This window comes from Atractosteus spatula, chromosome 8, assembly GCF_055471065.1.
Source record: "Atractosteus spatula isolate fAtrSpa1 chromosome 8, fAtrSpa1.hap1, whole genome shotgun sequence".
NCBI classification, from domain to species: domain Eukaryota; kingdom Metazoa; phylum Chordata; class Actinopteri; order Semionotiformes; family Lepisosteidae; genus Atractosteus; species Atractosteus spatula.
The window spans coordinates 50,972,727-50,989,138 of NC_142713.1; the positions used below are offsets into that span (position 1 = coordinate 50,972,727).

Genomic DNA, 16,412 nt, shown 5'->3' on the forward strand with positions numbered 1-16,412 from the left:
TCGCACGTTAGTTTAAAAAAAATATTTTTTTTTCGTCTGAGCCCGTTGTATTTCACCGTTTTACACCTAGCGAAATGAAACAGTGAAGACCTCTTCCCACAAAGCCATACGGGCAAACACGTTTCAGATGAAGCTAAAAAACGGTAAACCCCTTTTCCTCGCTAGTGTTACCCCCAAATCCTTCAGTGCGGTTCAATCTAACTGCCAGGCATGAATCATCCCACAATACACTGAGGGCTTGTGGCAGGAGAGAGCTCTAAAACATGGCCGAAAGTGGAACTGGTTTCTTAGATCAGCTGAAATCGTGTATCGTCTGGTCTTGGACATACTTCTGGACTGTGTGGTTCTTTGTTATGCTATTTCTGGTTTACATATTGCGAGTGCCTTTGAAAATCAACGACAATCTAACGACAGGTAAGCCCCCGAAATCAAAGTGCACGCTTTATTTGATGGTTTGAAAAGGGTTTGTTTCTTTCTTACCTTACTTTTTAGAAAGTCAGACACGTATACAAGCTGGGTTCAGTGAGCCACATTGTTTCAATTTGTGCAACCAGACGAAAAAGTTTAGAGGGTAAAGTGGGCTGTGTTTTGAAGCACAATACTGCTTTCTCATCTTATTTATTAACACCTTTGAATAGTTGTTAAAGTATGTTTAGTTACTAAATTGCGGTTAGACAGCAGACTAGGAAAATAGACACCAGGGTCCTAAAGTCTGAAATGTTTATCCATGACCCGCTGGCCAAAAACCTTAAGCCACATCATCTACCCTGTACGCTACTCCCTATGCAACTCACTGGGTAAGTCAACAGATGTTTGTTATTCACAAAGGTACCTAGATTCGTTCATGTTACTTGTAGATAATAAAATATACATTTATTTAGAAAAAAAGTACCCCCTCTTGCAATATTTTATTGTCAGCTATTACCTTCGGAGATGAACGACTTAAACATTTCATAGGAATTTCAATGCGTTTTCCTTGTTGCAACAAATGCATTGGGATAAAGTTAAATTTGGGGTGAGCAAACACATTGGCAAGCTGCACAGCTGATGTTTTTCAATCCAAATGTTTTTAAGTTGAGTGACACGTTCTCCTGCTGATAATTACAGTTCATCAAAATACTTACGTTTTCGCGTAATCGTTGAATTTTAACATGTGTGATATGGAAACCTGTTCATAAGGCGTCACTTGAGAGTTATCTCTGCTGAAAACACCCGTGCCGAAGCGCGAGATGGTCACGCTTTCAAAACCGAAGCGAGAGAACGCGTTACTGAAGTGACGTCACGGTTAACGGCCCAAGACCTTTTGAACATAACCTTGAACTTTCAAACTCTTGACATCTTTGCTGTGGAAAAAAACACAAGCATAAGATAAACCTTTTAAAGATTTTGAACAACTAACTACATGATAAGCAACCATCACGTTTAATTATTAGTGTCCGCGGTTCACCGGCCTAGTCTCTACACAGTAGGAAGCTCGCACAATACCAGTCTAAACCGGGCCGCTGAAAACAACGCTATTAAAAACGACTCGTGTCGAATCTGTTGTAATCCATGTTAGGACGCTTAGTGTTTTTTTTTTTTATTGTACGATTTTAATACCAATTTCTGGAGAAATACTACCAAGTGGACTCAAGCTTGTAACTTAATGTTCTTATGAGTTAAAGTGGTGTTTGCCAGAAGTTTATGGTGTTGAAGATGAGCACGGTGTGCTGATTCTTCGCAGTGTATCGTGTGGTATCCTCATTGATTGTATTGCCTGTTATCCATCCATCCACTTTCAAACCGTTTTACCCAGTAGAGTCATGAGGGAGCCAAAAAGACTCTTCTGGCAAGCAATGGGCACAAGGATGAACGGGATGGCAGTTCATCACAGGGTACCCACAGACACAAACACACACTCACACCAGCGTCAATTTTTCCAGACACCAATGAACCTACCAGTATGTCTCTGAACTGTGGGAGGAAACAGGAGCACCCAGAGGACACCCATATGAACAAGGGGAGACCATACAAATTCCAAGCACATAGCACTCCAGGAATTGAATAGTGGTTAGGTTTGCTGCTTTACACCTCTGTGCCACACATTGCCTATTATCGTCCAAATATATATTTTTTTTAAAAAGACAGATCAGTACCATATGACATGAAACTTGAACACACGTATCTCAGTTATGGGTACATATGGGTTTTTTCACACTAAAAAGGTATAAAGGCCACTATCACCCCTAACCTTGTTTCCTGTAAGTTTGTATATTGTCTGCAAATTTTACAATATTGTATTGTAAAATTTTACAATATCGTATTGTATTACTTCATATTTTCAAAGATAGTCACAAATCTGTTATAACTGTAACGTTGCCAACGATTTTCATTTTATATAAAATTTGTATTGCAGTTTGATTTAAAGCTCATATCTAGCAACACTTGCTTGCATTAAAAAGAGATGTATAACAGTCTTGACCATACAAATTCCATAGAGAAAACACAAGGAGACTCTTTTATTCAGATAGGACTTTGCACAAAAAAGAGCCGTGACAGTCTAGCTCACCAACAGTAGCTGAAGACAAAGACAACTGATCCTATGTAACATTATGTTTTATGCAAATAAAGACTTTTAGGTGAAAGCAGTAACTGCACACAAATAAATTTGCCTACGCATGCTGACGCAGCTCCCTACTTGAAAGTTCATTGTGTTTTTTTTTCTAGTTAGTAATCTTAAATTTTACATAGGAAAAAAAAAACATTTATTTTGGGTCCAGTCTTTTTGAGTACTCTTTAACTTGAAAGCATGACTATTGAAATTGACTTTGAAAAGAGCACTTCAAAGATGCCAACATGTTGCAAGAATCATGTCTCTTACCACGAGTCTTCTTATCCCTACACTGTAGTTAGAAAAGGTAGATATTGCTTAATCAACTTGTTAGGGTTCTTTGTACAAGTTACAACAGTAATGGATAGAGGTGCAGCATGTTACCTGTATATGTTTTATTAAGATGTTTAGAAAACCTTTAATTAAGTTCCTTTATTAAGTACTATGCATTTGATGAAATGCTTGTGTTTCTATTGATTAATATAGCACAAGGAGTACAGTTAAGGTTTAAATCCTCAAACTGGGGTCATTTAATTAGTGGAGTGCCACATGGATCTTTACTAGGAACACTGCTCTTAAATTATGTTAATGATTGAGGTATAGTTGTAGTAGTGAATAATAGAATATTTTTTATTTATAATAGAACAACCCAATACATTCCTGGGCTGAAGGTAATGTCCTACATGTAATACCGTTGCATGTATCAGCTGGAGTGCACAGGCCAGGAGATGGGAGGCTGGATCCTTGTGCGATGCAAGCTCTGGAGGTGGTGGTGATCAGGCAGACGAAAGCGAAAGTAAAACACTGTCCAGGTGCATAGTCAGGCAGGCAAGGGTCCAAGCCAGTGATGCACAGTGGAACTTTCTGGGAGGGAAGCCAAGTTCGTTACACAAAGGCAGTCCAAAAGCGTAGTCAGGCAAGCAGAAGTCATGGGCAAATACGAGAAAGGAAACAAAGAAGTCAAAGCCAGGAAAAGAGAATTTCAGAGCGAAATGCTAGGAAATACAGAGCACTGGAGGAACTCTATGACAGTGAGGGATACCATTCTTGCGAGGCTTAAGTACGCACTGTTGGGCAAGGAAAGTAATTGATTTAATTACGTTCCAGAGGTATTCTATGGTAACTGATGGATTACCAGGCTGAGTTATTGGTTACATACACCAGCAATTTTGTGATTTCGAGCATGACACTACACTGACATACTTTTTTTTACGTTTTGAGCAGAGATGGCTACATAGCGACTAGATTCAAGTATGAAAAAGGCTCAGGCGCCTTTGAGATACAATCAACGGTGCAATCATAGGGCACAATTGAAAATTAACTGGAATTGTGCTTATAACCATAAAACAGGGACTGTGGAACAAGCTATCCAGCCATGCTTTTTTTTCAGGAATTGGCTGGATTATGTTCCCTGACCAATTATCCTTTAGCATCCAGATGACTGGACAAATGGCTTCCACTCGTTTATATTCTTTCTTATGTTGTTTATCATGTGGGACTGAGAGTCGTAATTTCCAATAAAACCGAGAAGTAGAGTACAGGAAGCATTGAGTGTTGGGTCAAAATGAAGAAACTCAGCAAGAGTTAGGTCTGGTGACATGATATTAAGTCACCAACCTTTTAACTGTTTCATGGCATATTAACATACCAAGAATGTCACAACCAGCAGCCCTGTAACATTAGAAATGTCCAGTCTGTTCTGCATTGTCAGAACCTTTTAGATCTATGCTGAGTACAAGATGTGCCTTTACTAAGCATGGAGCTTCAAAATGATTGGCAAGTAACAGCTTACCACAATGTACAACTGTGAATTTTGTGGGCAAAAATGAAAAATGGTACCCGTCACATCTCCACACCTCTCTACCATTCACTCAAAAATAGAGCGGCTGATAGATTTTAGATGCTTAAACAGTGTTTTAAGTCTGTGAAGAAGGATGATAGAGGTTGCGTATCGGTACAAACCACATGAAAGAAACACACAGGAACACCATGTAACAATACCTTCGCTTTGAGGCACAGAAACCCAACACTCAATGCTTCCTGTACTCTACTTCTCGGTTTTATTGGCAATTACGACTCTCAGTCCCACATGATAAAGAACATAAGAAAGAATATAGACGAGTGGAAGCCATTTGTCCAGTCATCTGGATGCTAAAGGATAATTGGTGACAGGATAAGAGACCTGACGTCAACCTGCGGATCAGTCAATGTTAGTGAGGATACCGTGGAGATCAGTAGTAGGTTCCTGCTTTCCTCAGAATAAAGAGGGTCGTTGTCTTGCATGGTGAAAACGGGAAGCAGATCTTGTGTGGCATTGCCACATTGATCAGATGAGTAGTGATCCAGAATCAGAAGTGGACTTTCTAGATCAAGCAGGTTAGAGCAGCTCCTCTCCTGGTAAGAACGCAGATGATGCCATTAATCACCACAGGAAAAGCCTTTTTTTGGAAGTCAAGTCCCCGAATACTGCAGGTGGGGGTTGCGAGGAGCTATGTCAGAGACTTTTTATGCGTATAGTTAATAACCACATAGTGTTTGTTTCAGGAACAAACAAGTTCATCATCAAACCAAAAGCAGTGTTTAGAACTGAATGGAAGGGGAGCACAGGTGCTCTTTTCTTTAAACCACCTACTGCAACCCCCATTCATGTCAGTGTTTTGCACACTTATCTACATGTTGCCATTGTCGGCCATCTTCAGACACCGCGAAGAATGGGGGTGTAATTACGTACAGATATATAGTGTGAAAACCCACATCGCAAAATTGAAATATTATGTATCATATCAACCCCATTTTTAAAATAAACAATGTCAATTATTTTATCTCTATACACGGCTTTTATTGTTACAGTAGTTTTCAAATTTGCAAGTATATAATGTGGCTTAACACTATACGTAAAAGAAGCAAAACAATCACTGAGAGAAAAATTGTTCTGCAGACTAACCCTTCCTCGATATGAAAATACTAATTTACTGTTACTCTGGTACATTCAGTAATACTGTACATTTGACATTTAAGCCTCCACACATTTGTTGTTTTCAGCATGGGATGTACCTCATAAAAAACTATTTTTCATTAAGAAAGAATCAAAAGCATTTTGGCTGTCCTGACATAATTTTGAAACATTCCTGTGTGATTTCTTAGAACTTGATAAAGTCCCAGTTTGATCATCTCATGGATGCTAAGATTTTGTTACATAATTTAGAGAGATTTTACTAGTTTGCTGTCATTATTACATCCATGCAAACAACAATGTTCACTTCCAACTTATTTTAAACAGCTAAAGCATGTAATTTTCAACATTTAGCCAGTTAATCCCCTATCACACTAGATCATAGCATCTAGTTTATTTCCAAGAGTGCACTGCACTCCAGTGGCAATTGCATAACCACGCATAGAAGCAGCTCTTGGCAGTTTTCACTGTTAAACAAATAAAATGTATTTTTTTGTATACCTTTTGGGAGTTTTTTCCCATTTGTGCAGATTTAAAGATTTAAGACTTTTTGAAAGACAAGGTTGACATCTTAAATTAGCTCCAAAACAGCCTTGGTTAACAGCCTTGCTGGACTCTTGAGGAACGTGTCAGGGGGATAGGGATTCCCCTGGTACCAGAACTGGGTCAGGCTTCACTGAATGTTTCCATCTTTATGCCTGGGTAACTGTTCCATTGTTTGGTCTAATTAGAAACCTTGTTTGTTTACTATTTGAAACTGTATTCTGCTTCTAAGCATCCTTAATGCTGTACATTCATCTTGATAAAAACACTGGATTAAGTTTACTGTATATTGTAGTATGAAGTGTAAAGTGAAATTTAAATAAACGTCAATGACATTCAGCTTTGCTGTTTTTTGCTCTGTTTCTGTTTGTTTAACCATGCACATAAGTCGCGTTGTGCAAGTTGCAATTGCATTGCAGTAGTTAATGCCATATTGATCCCAGGAGTGGAGAAGTATTGTTTGAAAAAATCAATTGTGCCTTACAAAGAGACAGAAATATAGCTCAGGATGCAAAGCAAGTTAGAACCTGGTTAGTATTTTTGTTCAGAAGTGTAAAATAGGAGCATTTTTTGACAGGATAGTGTTTTACTGTTGACTAGTCAGGCCCTTCTGTTTTTCTCTTCTTTGCATGAATCTATGACATTTCTTAGAGAGGTAAGGACTTAGTTATACTTTGCCTTTGTGGGTGTGATATCTGTTAATGTTATCTAGTTATATGTTATTGACTTTGGTGTGTGTTTTCTTACAGTTGAGTGTGTGGTAGGATATCTCTGAGGAAGTGACATTTTATAAATTCACAAAGCTTAATTCACCGTAGAAGCTTCAAAACACTTTTGCAAATTATTCCATGGAATTCATAATCTTCTCATTATGAATTCATAATCTTCTCATAATCTCATAAGATTCATAATCTTCCATTCCAGGAGGATGGAAGTAGAACACATTTATAGTCCATCTGAATGAGGATGTGGCCCTTTCAGTGATTATTTAATACAGCAATGGAACTGAATGGAACTCGTGATTTGGTGCATTATGGGTGTCCTTAACTCCAGTCATTGAGAGATATAATCCAGCATCTTGTAAAATTCTTGTTCCATTTTTACCTGAAGTCTAGGGAGAGTGTTAAGTTTGACAGGTTTGAAAGAAAATGATTGCTATTACATAATTAGAAGCTCAAGTGGTTGGAAAAGTGTGAAAGGTCCCACAGCTCCTGATTGTTAAAATTAAGAATTTTTGTTGGTGAGGTGTCAAAAATATATAATACAGTACAATGAATACATCATAAAATTTCCAAAACGGAAAGCAGAAAATAGTTGTTAATTGAAAATGATGGAAAGTGCCACTGAATCTTGTCACGGTTAGCAAGACATCTCTGCCAGATCATATCTGAATTGTAACATCACTGCACCTTCACTAGCTAGGGACTACATGGGATGACAGAGGTAGCTCTGAAAGAGGGCATTTTGTTGTAGTCCATTAAATGAGAGTGAGTGAAACAAAATTCCTTTTGGTCTGTTTCATTCCTGTAGGGCTCTATGTGGTCAACTGGCACATTTCTTTGATTGCATGTTGTCTATACGGCATGTACAGACTCATCCCCACAAAAAATTAAAATTAAAAAACAAATCAGTTTTTGAGGTGCAGGTCCTGCGCAAGGTGAGGTCCATTCTGTGCGGCACTCAAGAAGATTAATTCTCATCTGCTGTGTTTGCTGGGTTTTAAGTTATGGAATCGAATATTAGGAACAGGAAAGGTTCAGATCGCCTCACGTGGAAAGAAAAACGACCTGTACCCTCAAGACTACTCAAAGCCTTGGAGTTATTGTCCTTGATAAGGCTATAATTTGGATTATCGTAAATGTAACGAATGGAGAAGTGTTCGAAAACTCTTCTGGAAATACATTGTGGCCTTGCTGGTAGACTCTTTTCATTGCAGCCCTCTCCTTAGTGGACCTTTATTTAGAAACTGTGTGCCAGCAGTAACTTGAGTAATAAGGCTCCAGCTCTCCATAACTAAAGTCATTGCTGTCCTCTCAAGCCAAAGCCATGTTATTTCTGTATATCCCTATTTCACAGGCACAGGGCAGTTTCATTCTGTACATTCCCTTGGCTGCCTGCTAGTTTTTTCAGGGGCTGCTGCCAGAGAGACTGCATATAGGAAACAACTGTCTCAAAAAAATATTTCTCCACTTTCCGTCCGAATAAAGAACTGTGTGAATTGTATTCTGTTTGTTCAGTACATTTCAGATAGGCACTGCAAGGCAGAGGCGAACACCTCGAGATCCTAAGTTTGAGGTTTGCTTAGTTAAATAATTCTTTAAAAAAAGGCTATGTTGTAATGATCTGAAAACACTACTTTTCAAGTGAAGGAGTTGCGTACTTGAGTTGGGTTTTTGCTCGTACTTGTACGTGTATACAGTAGTAACCTGGTCACAGCTTGGTAATGATTAATGAATGTACTACTAGATGTTATTATTGTAAAACATAAACATGCATTGGATTTTACTTACTTTAGGAGAAAGAAATGACCTGTTGCAGAAATTAAATATTGAAGTGTGATTACCATATTTATAAATTAAACACTGGTAACACTCTTGTTTTAGGAGTAGTGTTTAAGGCATATATAATGCATTATAATTCTATAATATATTACTCCTTTACTACTGAAACAGTTTGCTAAGTGCTAATACTGTACATGCCTTAATACATAATAATTATTTGTAAAATCTGTAGGATATGCATTAAGTGTTACTTAGCAATAGGAACCTCCTGCCTTGGTTTCATACATTGGTTGTTCATTACTTGTTGAGTGCCAGGATGTTACACGTTCACTTGTGCAACTAACACATGGCTTATAGGTCAGCCAGCTGAAGCGTTTGTGTTAGAACTGGGGTGTTTGTGGTAGAGGTGCTCCTCTGAGGGTGAAGAGAGGTTACAAACGAGGGAAGGCCATTTGGCCCCTCTAGCTGGATGACCGGCGTATCCCATCTTGCCATTTCTGGAACGAGAATGGCATTTCAAAGTCATACCTTTAAATGTTTAAAGCCAAGTTATTATCGCTCAAAATGTAAAGAAACTTGTTGTTCAGTCACCTTAATGGGGAAAAAAACTACTGACACTCTTCATTAATGTAAACAGTGAATTAATTAGAAGTGTTGCCTTAACTTGAAGGACACGTACACCAAAAAGGAGGAAAAAAATATTAATATTCTGTAATTATAAGTCACTTCAAAAATACTTTATTCATCCCCAAAGTGGGGGGAGGGGGGGAATTGAATTTGCTCCTAAAGATCTAGTAAGCAGCAAAACCTGATAATGGATGCTGGTGGTGGATTATCATACAAATAATGTAAGAGAATATTGTTAATCAGAACGGTCTAAATTACACTTAACCATTGTACTACACTTCCACATTGCTGACCTTTAAAATCAGAAGTAACATTCTATAAAATGAGCCTGTGGAACAACCAAGTGCAGCGCAAGGAAATACATTTCCTGATCATGTTATAGCTTCATACCAGCAGAGCAACCAGAAGAAAATAATATCAAAACTGTATAATAACATTGAAGATATGGAAAAAAAAGATTAAACACAATATATTAAAAATAAAATGGGGAAAGAGAAAATTATAAAACAATTTCTGCAGAACAGCGGAACATTATACAGAGATTTCAACAAAGCTCCACCAGTTCACAAGTTTGGAGAAATTTCTGTTGGAAAAATTTGACTCGTTTTTCTTTTAGTCCTAAAATTCAAGCAAAACAAAAGGGAAGCAGTTCAGGAAGCAGGAGGTTATGTGCCTGAAAATACAACAGTATTGGAAATTCCTACATTATGCGCTTACTAATATAGTGAACATAGACATACAAATTCTATTTGGGTAATTTTACTTTTGGCTATATGGAACTAAAGGATGGATATACCTGTGTATACTAGGAACTATTTTAGCTGCTAGTAAGAAAACTGTCATGAGAAAATGATGGTATACTAAAGATCCCCAACACTGAAACATTGGATCAATGTTGTGAAGGAAATATATATAATGGAAAAGATCACCTCTTCTCTTAGGTTATGAGCAGAAAGATTGAGCAAATACTGGCAAGCCTGGATTGGGTATGTAGCCCCATTGTGACCTGACTTTGTTCTGTGAAAGAGGATGAAACCGTTTTGTCTTGATTGCTGGTTATTTGTTGTGTTTCTGCTGATTATTTTTCTAGATGTAACCTCCCATCCATGCTAGCATAATGTAAATAACTATATAAAAAATAATATAATCAAAAAATGAAAGAGGAAAGCTGTTAATTATTTTGCTTTCTCCTGTATGTTTTATTTGTACATTCTTTCATCATTAAATAAAAAGTTTAAAAATAAAATAAACTCTTGACCACAATCTCAGAAAATTTTAAAATAAGTCTTTTTTTTTCCACATACCAAATTCAACTTGATCAATTCAGAAAACATACCTTTTCTCCCCACTGATAGCTGATGTGTGATGAGTGTACTGGTACACTTCGGCTGCTGTTGCATCATCTAGGTTATCATCCATATTCGTGCTGGAGGGGAGTCCCTATTACCTGTAAAGCACTTTGGGCTTAGTGTCTAGGAAAGTGCTATACAGTACAAAGTATAATTATTATAATATATCTGAGAAATAGGTACAGTATACTGCAAAAAATATAACTTTTCCTATTGAAAATTACAACTGAAAAATTATTATATAAATATAACAATGCACATTATTTAATTCAATTCAATTTATTTTTATATAACACCTTTCACAACAAGGTAGCCCCTTGTTAATCTCAATAAATGTATAATACAAAACATATGAAATTATATTAAAGAGGTCTACTTGTCATTTTTCTACATATTGGTACAGTGGAGGCTAGGGGTTTGATTTGTAAAGAACATTTGTTATATACTGTATATATTTTTAAACTATGAATGGGAATGGGAACGTGGATTGTAGCTGCTTCAAGTACAATAGAAGATCTGTAGTACTGGTTTAAACCAGAGGATGGTAGCACAGACCAAGAAGCTGTTTCGCACACAACTCCTTGGTGCTGTGCTGTGAATCTAATCTTATGAGGATAACCCAAGCCTGGATGGATCTGTTTTGTTGTTCATGTGTTTATGCTTATAACCATAAAAGGCTCCCTCAAGACCGAATGTTTCCAGAGACACTACTATTACCCGATTGTCTAATGTCCCATTCATGCATTAACCAAAATACAGTTGAGAGAATTTTCATAATCCGGTATCAAGTCTTCTTACTAAACTACCTTATTTCTGAACTGTACAGTTTGTTTACTTTGTTGAAGGTTGTTCATTAAATCATTAAAGAGATAAATCAATTCGGTCTTAATTTCCTTCTGAGCTCAGGCCGTGATTGCAATGATAGTCATTGTGCCTGATAGGTCCAAGTCCTGAGTGTTTTATTTTTACAGTCAGTTTAGTTGTATCCTCTTATTGAAGACAAAAAAAACTTTATGAAACTTTATGAAGGAAAAACAGGCAGTTTCTAAACTAGAAAAGAGAAAATCAGAACATAAAACAGAAACTTGGCGTGCCAAAATCAACTCTTTGGGATATACTGTACCTAAGAAGAAACAGTTACAGTTGCCAATCAGGCAAAACTAGGTCACCCAAATCACCCAAGAAAAACACCCATAGCTGATGACTGAAAAGCCTAAAACAACTGTCTGTGAAATCTCATGGTATCAAAATCTTCAGCTGGCATAACAGAAACAGCAGACATTCAAAGGCTATACTGCAAGTTGTGAATTCATCAGCACCAAGCACTCAACAGCCTGAGTAGAAGTGGCTCTGAAGTTCTAAGGTGAGCTAGGAGAGTTCTGGAACAGAGTTGTATGGGCTTTGGGAACTTTTATCTTTATCATAACTTTGCATTGAGGTGATGGAAACTTTAAATCGAGGATGTCAAACTAATCGCCCTTGGAGTGGGTGTGGCCCTTCAAAGGCACGTTGCTGTCACCTGTCAGGATTCCGTTGTCTAACCCTGCATAGCCCACACAAGAAGCAGGCACCCTTAGTGATATACCTGTATTGCAAATGTGTGCTCCTTGTGGTTCTCTACCTCTACCCAGTTATCCAGTCAAAGTGGTCTTCTTTGATGATGTCACATATAGAGTTTGAAAAGGGTATGTCTTTGTCCGAAAAGAGCACAACCAAAATTTAAAAAAAGCTTTTGAGTTATTCCTGAGGTCTAGAAAACTGCACAGTATTACTCAGTTACCTTAAAGACACTGACTGGTCAGAATAAGAAAACTTATATGTTCTATGATAGTTAATTATCTGATTTAGTATTGGCAAAACATTCAAAACCTGTAAACTGTACAGTACAGAGCCTTATTCACCTCCCTGAACAAGTGCAAATATTGTTAATTCTTAATGGATTGAAATTAATTTTTCCCATTTATTTATAAAACATACACAACAGTTTAAATTGGTAAAAATCTTTTTTATTGTGTAACAAATTTGTGAAAATTTGAAATATCTTGTTAAGATAAGTATACCTTCCTTTGCATAAGTGATTTATAGAATCACATATTATAGGAACTACAGCTTTGTGTCATCTTGGATACGTCTATACGTATCGTCTTGAATTGGCTTCATTACTCTGCTCTCCTCCCCACTGATAGCTGATGTGTGGTGAGCGTACTGGTGCACTATGGCTGCCGTCGCATCATCCAGGTGGGGCTGCACATTGGTGGTGGTGGAGGGGAGTCCCCATTACCTGTAAAGTGCTTTGAGTGGAGTGTCCAGAACAGCGTTATATAAGTGTAAGCAATTATTATTATTATACCAGTTTTGCACTTTTGCATTTGGGATTATCGTCCATTCTTCCTTGCCGATTTTCTTAAACTCGGTCAAGTTGGATGGGGAATTTCGCTGACCCACAATCTTTAACAGATTCTCAATAGGATTCAAATCTCGGCTTTGGTTGAGCCACTCAAGGATACTCTCCTCCTTGCTCTAAAGCCACTCCAGTGTCACTTTGGCTGTATGCTTCGGTCATTGTCCTTTTGGAAAGTGAATTTTTGCCCCAGTCTAAGGTCTTTTGCTGACAGAAGCAGGTTCTCCTCTAGGATTTGCCTATATTTGGTTTCATTCACTGTTTCCTCTGTCCTTACTGCTGAAAAGCATTCCCATCTAACCATAAAGGCTAAATCTGTATAGTGCAGCAGAGATTGTTGTCATTGGACAGGTTATATAAAAATCCGAGGTTCCTCGGTTTGGGGAGGATGGCCAGCTCTAGGAAAGGTTTGGGCATCATATTCTTTCCATTTCCAAATTATGGAACTGAGTGTGTTCCTGGGAACTTTCAAAACTCTATATAGGTTTTGTACTCCTCCCTTGTTTTGTGCCTCCTCTCAGTAATATCATGGCGTTATTAACACAGCTTCTTGATCTGTGTGGTAGAGTGTCTGGTGTGACATGCACTGTCGGGGGGGGGGGGGGACCTTATATAGACAAGTGTATCTCTTCTAAAATCGTGTCAACTAATATAACCGACTGTAGGTTAACCCTTTTCAGGTTTTAGAGTGATTTCACAAGGAAATTAGATGCACCTGGACTCAATTTGGAGTGTCATAGCAAAGGGGGCGAATAGTCACACAAATAGTATCAAATATAGATATTTCAGTATAAACGTGAAACATTTTCAGACCTTTTATTGCACTTTTTGATATTATAGAGTAACTTGTATAGATCCCGACATAAAATTCCATATAAATGTATTTCTGTTTGAGTTTGCAACAAAGCAGATTGTGAACAAATCTGAGGGGGTAAATACTTCCTGAATGCATGTGAATGTACTGGACAGCTATGTTCAAGGCAATACAAATGTCTTCTGAATGCTTGTCTTTTCCCATCCTTCCACTGTGGTGTTTTGTATGGCAGGTAATAAAATAAATGTTTTGTTTTAACAAATGTATTGAGTGTTTGCATAACTACAGATGGGTGTATATATTTGTGCTATGGTTTTATATGGTTTTCTTGAGATGCGGAATGAGATGTCCTGACAATATTGTTTTCAGCAGAACAGAGATGTATGTAGTATGCAATAATTGTCACTGATATTTTAAATAATTAGTTAAATTACAGTTACCAATGCTAGAAAATATCCCATACTCACAGTGTTATCAGTATACTCTATCATAAACTATATAATGATATAATCAGTGCTAAACTGACGTCTAGTGAGGGTGCAATGACTGCATACTGCTTTTGAAAGGGAGATAACTATAGCAAAAATGCCAAAAATGCAAAACACTACAAGTAATACTATATAATGGTATGACCTAGTATTTTGATAATGTATGGCATGCTGACATACTTTTAAATGAAATCTGGCATGCTATAGTAAATGAGTTTGACATGCCTGGGTTAAAGTGTGGAGAAAGAAGGGAACCACAGATTCTTCACAGAGCACCACTCCATCTGTAACGCAAGATGCAGGTAATGTTATAACCTGGGTTTGTCTTTATTGATGATGCAATTAGTGATGTAGTTCTGCACTTCACAGAAGCATTACTGCTCTAAATTTACTGGGGGCAGCTTCATCTAGAATAACAGTGACCCCATACATACAGTACAGGCAGTGCAACTAAGGAGCTCTTGAGGACAACAAATGTGGAAAATCTTCGACTGGCCAAGTAAAGCTCCATTTATAAATCCAATTTATGCGTACGCATGCGTTTTGCGCGCTGAAGAAACAGTTCTTAAGCTCGGAACACTCCAAGAATAGGCATAGGCAAGATTTCAAAATGGCTGCAGCCGAGTATGTCAAATGATCACACAAAGACTGGTGAACTCAGCGGGTTGCTGAGTATTAACATGCAGTTAATACCTCAAAAGAAATGCATCCATATACTGACTTGTATACTCTGAAATGTATATATAATAACAAAATTATATACTTAATGTGAATGTCCCCTAATACTTATGATCACTTAGTATGGCTTTATTCTAATATGATCAAATGCATACATGGAATCTCCCAAAATACTGTATATTGTACTTGCTGTTTCTTTCATATTAATCTCATCACAAATACAAAATCATGAAAAAAGTTTGTTAAATCAGAACAGCATTTGTTTCTTACTGACTGGTAGTAATTTTATTTTTTTAGTTTCAGGCAAAAAAACTCATGAACATTGACACAAAGCAGTTCTCCCAAAAAACGATGATGTACAGAGATGTTCTGCAGTGAAATATTTTTTTGTTAAATGGCATTTTAATAACCTGATATTATGCATTGAGGAATCTTGGTGCTTTGTTTTAAGAATTCATTGCATTTCAGGGCACTCTCTCATGATATGTCGAAACCCACAAAAGAATCACTATAATGCCATTACGTTACTCCTTAGCATTACAAATGGTATATATCTGAACATAATCATGTACGGTATGAATATATTTGGTCAGCATTGCACTTATAATTGCGTGCTTTTAGCAAAATTTAAGTCATCAAAGAATTTTGTTTGATAATTTCATAGAGAAGTGTTGAAGTACAATCTTAATTGATTATGATTTGCATCATATCTCCATCTGGTCTTGATTGGAGTATATTTGGCCTTCCTTAGTGTACACACATTATATCCTATAATCATTAAATAGGAAAAAAATGGTTAAAAAGGTTCACATATCGGTGAACATTGATCTTGGTTCTTCTGGTACAACTGATTCAGTGATTTTTTTTATATAGCCTGGTGGTTACAGAAGTTGTGCCTACAAAGGCTTTTGATAATTGGTTAAGAAGAACAGAAGCTGAAAGAAGCACCCTGTGACATTTTGAATTATTGCTTTTCAGTTATTTTCGAACATTTAAAGAGAGATCTAACAGCTAATGGAATTGACAACATTCTGTTTTGTCGAATGTCAGCTTTGAGTTCTTTTTTGTAACACCAGTCAAAAACAAACCTTTTTTTCAGAAAAAAATCTGCTTTTAGAATAAATCCAAGTATTCAATAGACAAAGTACTCTAAACCATTAATTCTAGAAAATCAATCATACTCTACTAGAGGCCACCATTTAAACAAAATGGTTATCTTAATAACCAGCTTCCTTACTTCCTTTGTTTAATATCCTCACCCTACCAGTACTAGGCTTTAATCTCCTTTACCATTTTTACAAACAACAAGCCACAGATACAAATGGCTTGTGGTGCAGTGAATGGCTTTGATATTATCTGTGCCACATTTCTGCCTATAGTAGTCTACAAAATATGGTTAAGGCCAGTGTTGATATGCCCACTTGAACTACCCCATCTCTGAACATCTCCCCTCAGAGCCCTGCTAAAG

General features: G+C 37.2%; 1 protein-coding gene across 2 annotated transcripts in view; it reads left to right on the forward strand.

The window, feature by feature from the left end:
- The first annotated feature begins 246 nt into the window (after window positions 1-246).
- LOC148829777 (suppressor of tumorigenicity 7 protein homolog) overlaps window positions 247-16,412 on the forward strand; it is a 69,453-nt gene continuing 53,287 nt past the window's right edge. Inside the window, exon 1 of one of the 2 annotated variants that reach the window (XM_088924329.1) lies at window positions 247-414. In XM_088924329.1, coding sequence (XP_088780455.1) covers window positions 264-414 — 151 coding nt within the window. In that variant the 5' untranslated portion in view covers window positions 247-263. The remainder of the gene's footprint in view (window positions 415-16,412) is intronic. The other variant, XM_088924330.1, reaches the window with a different exon arrangement.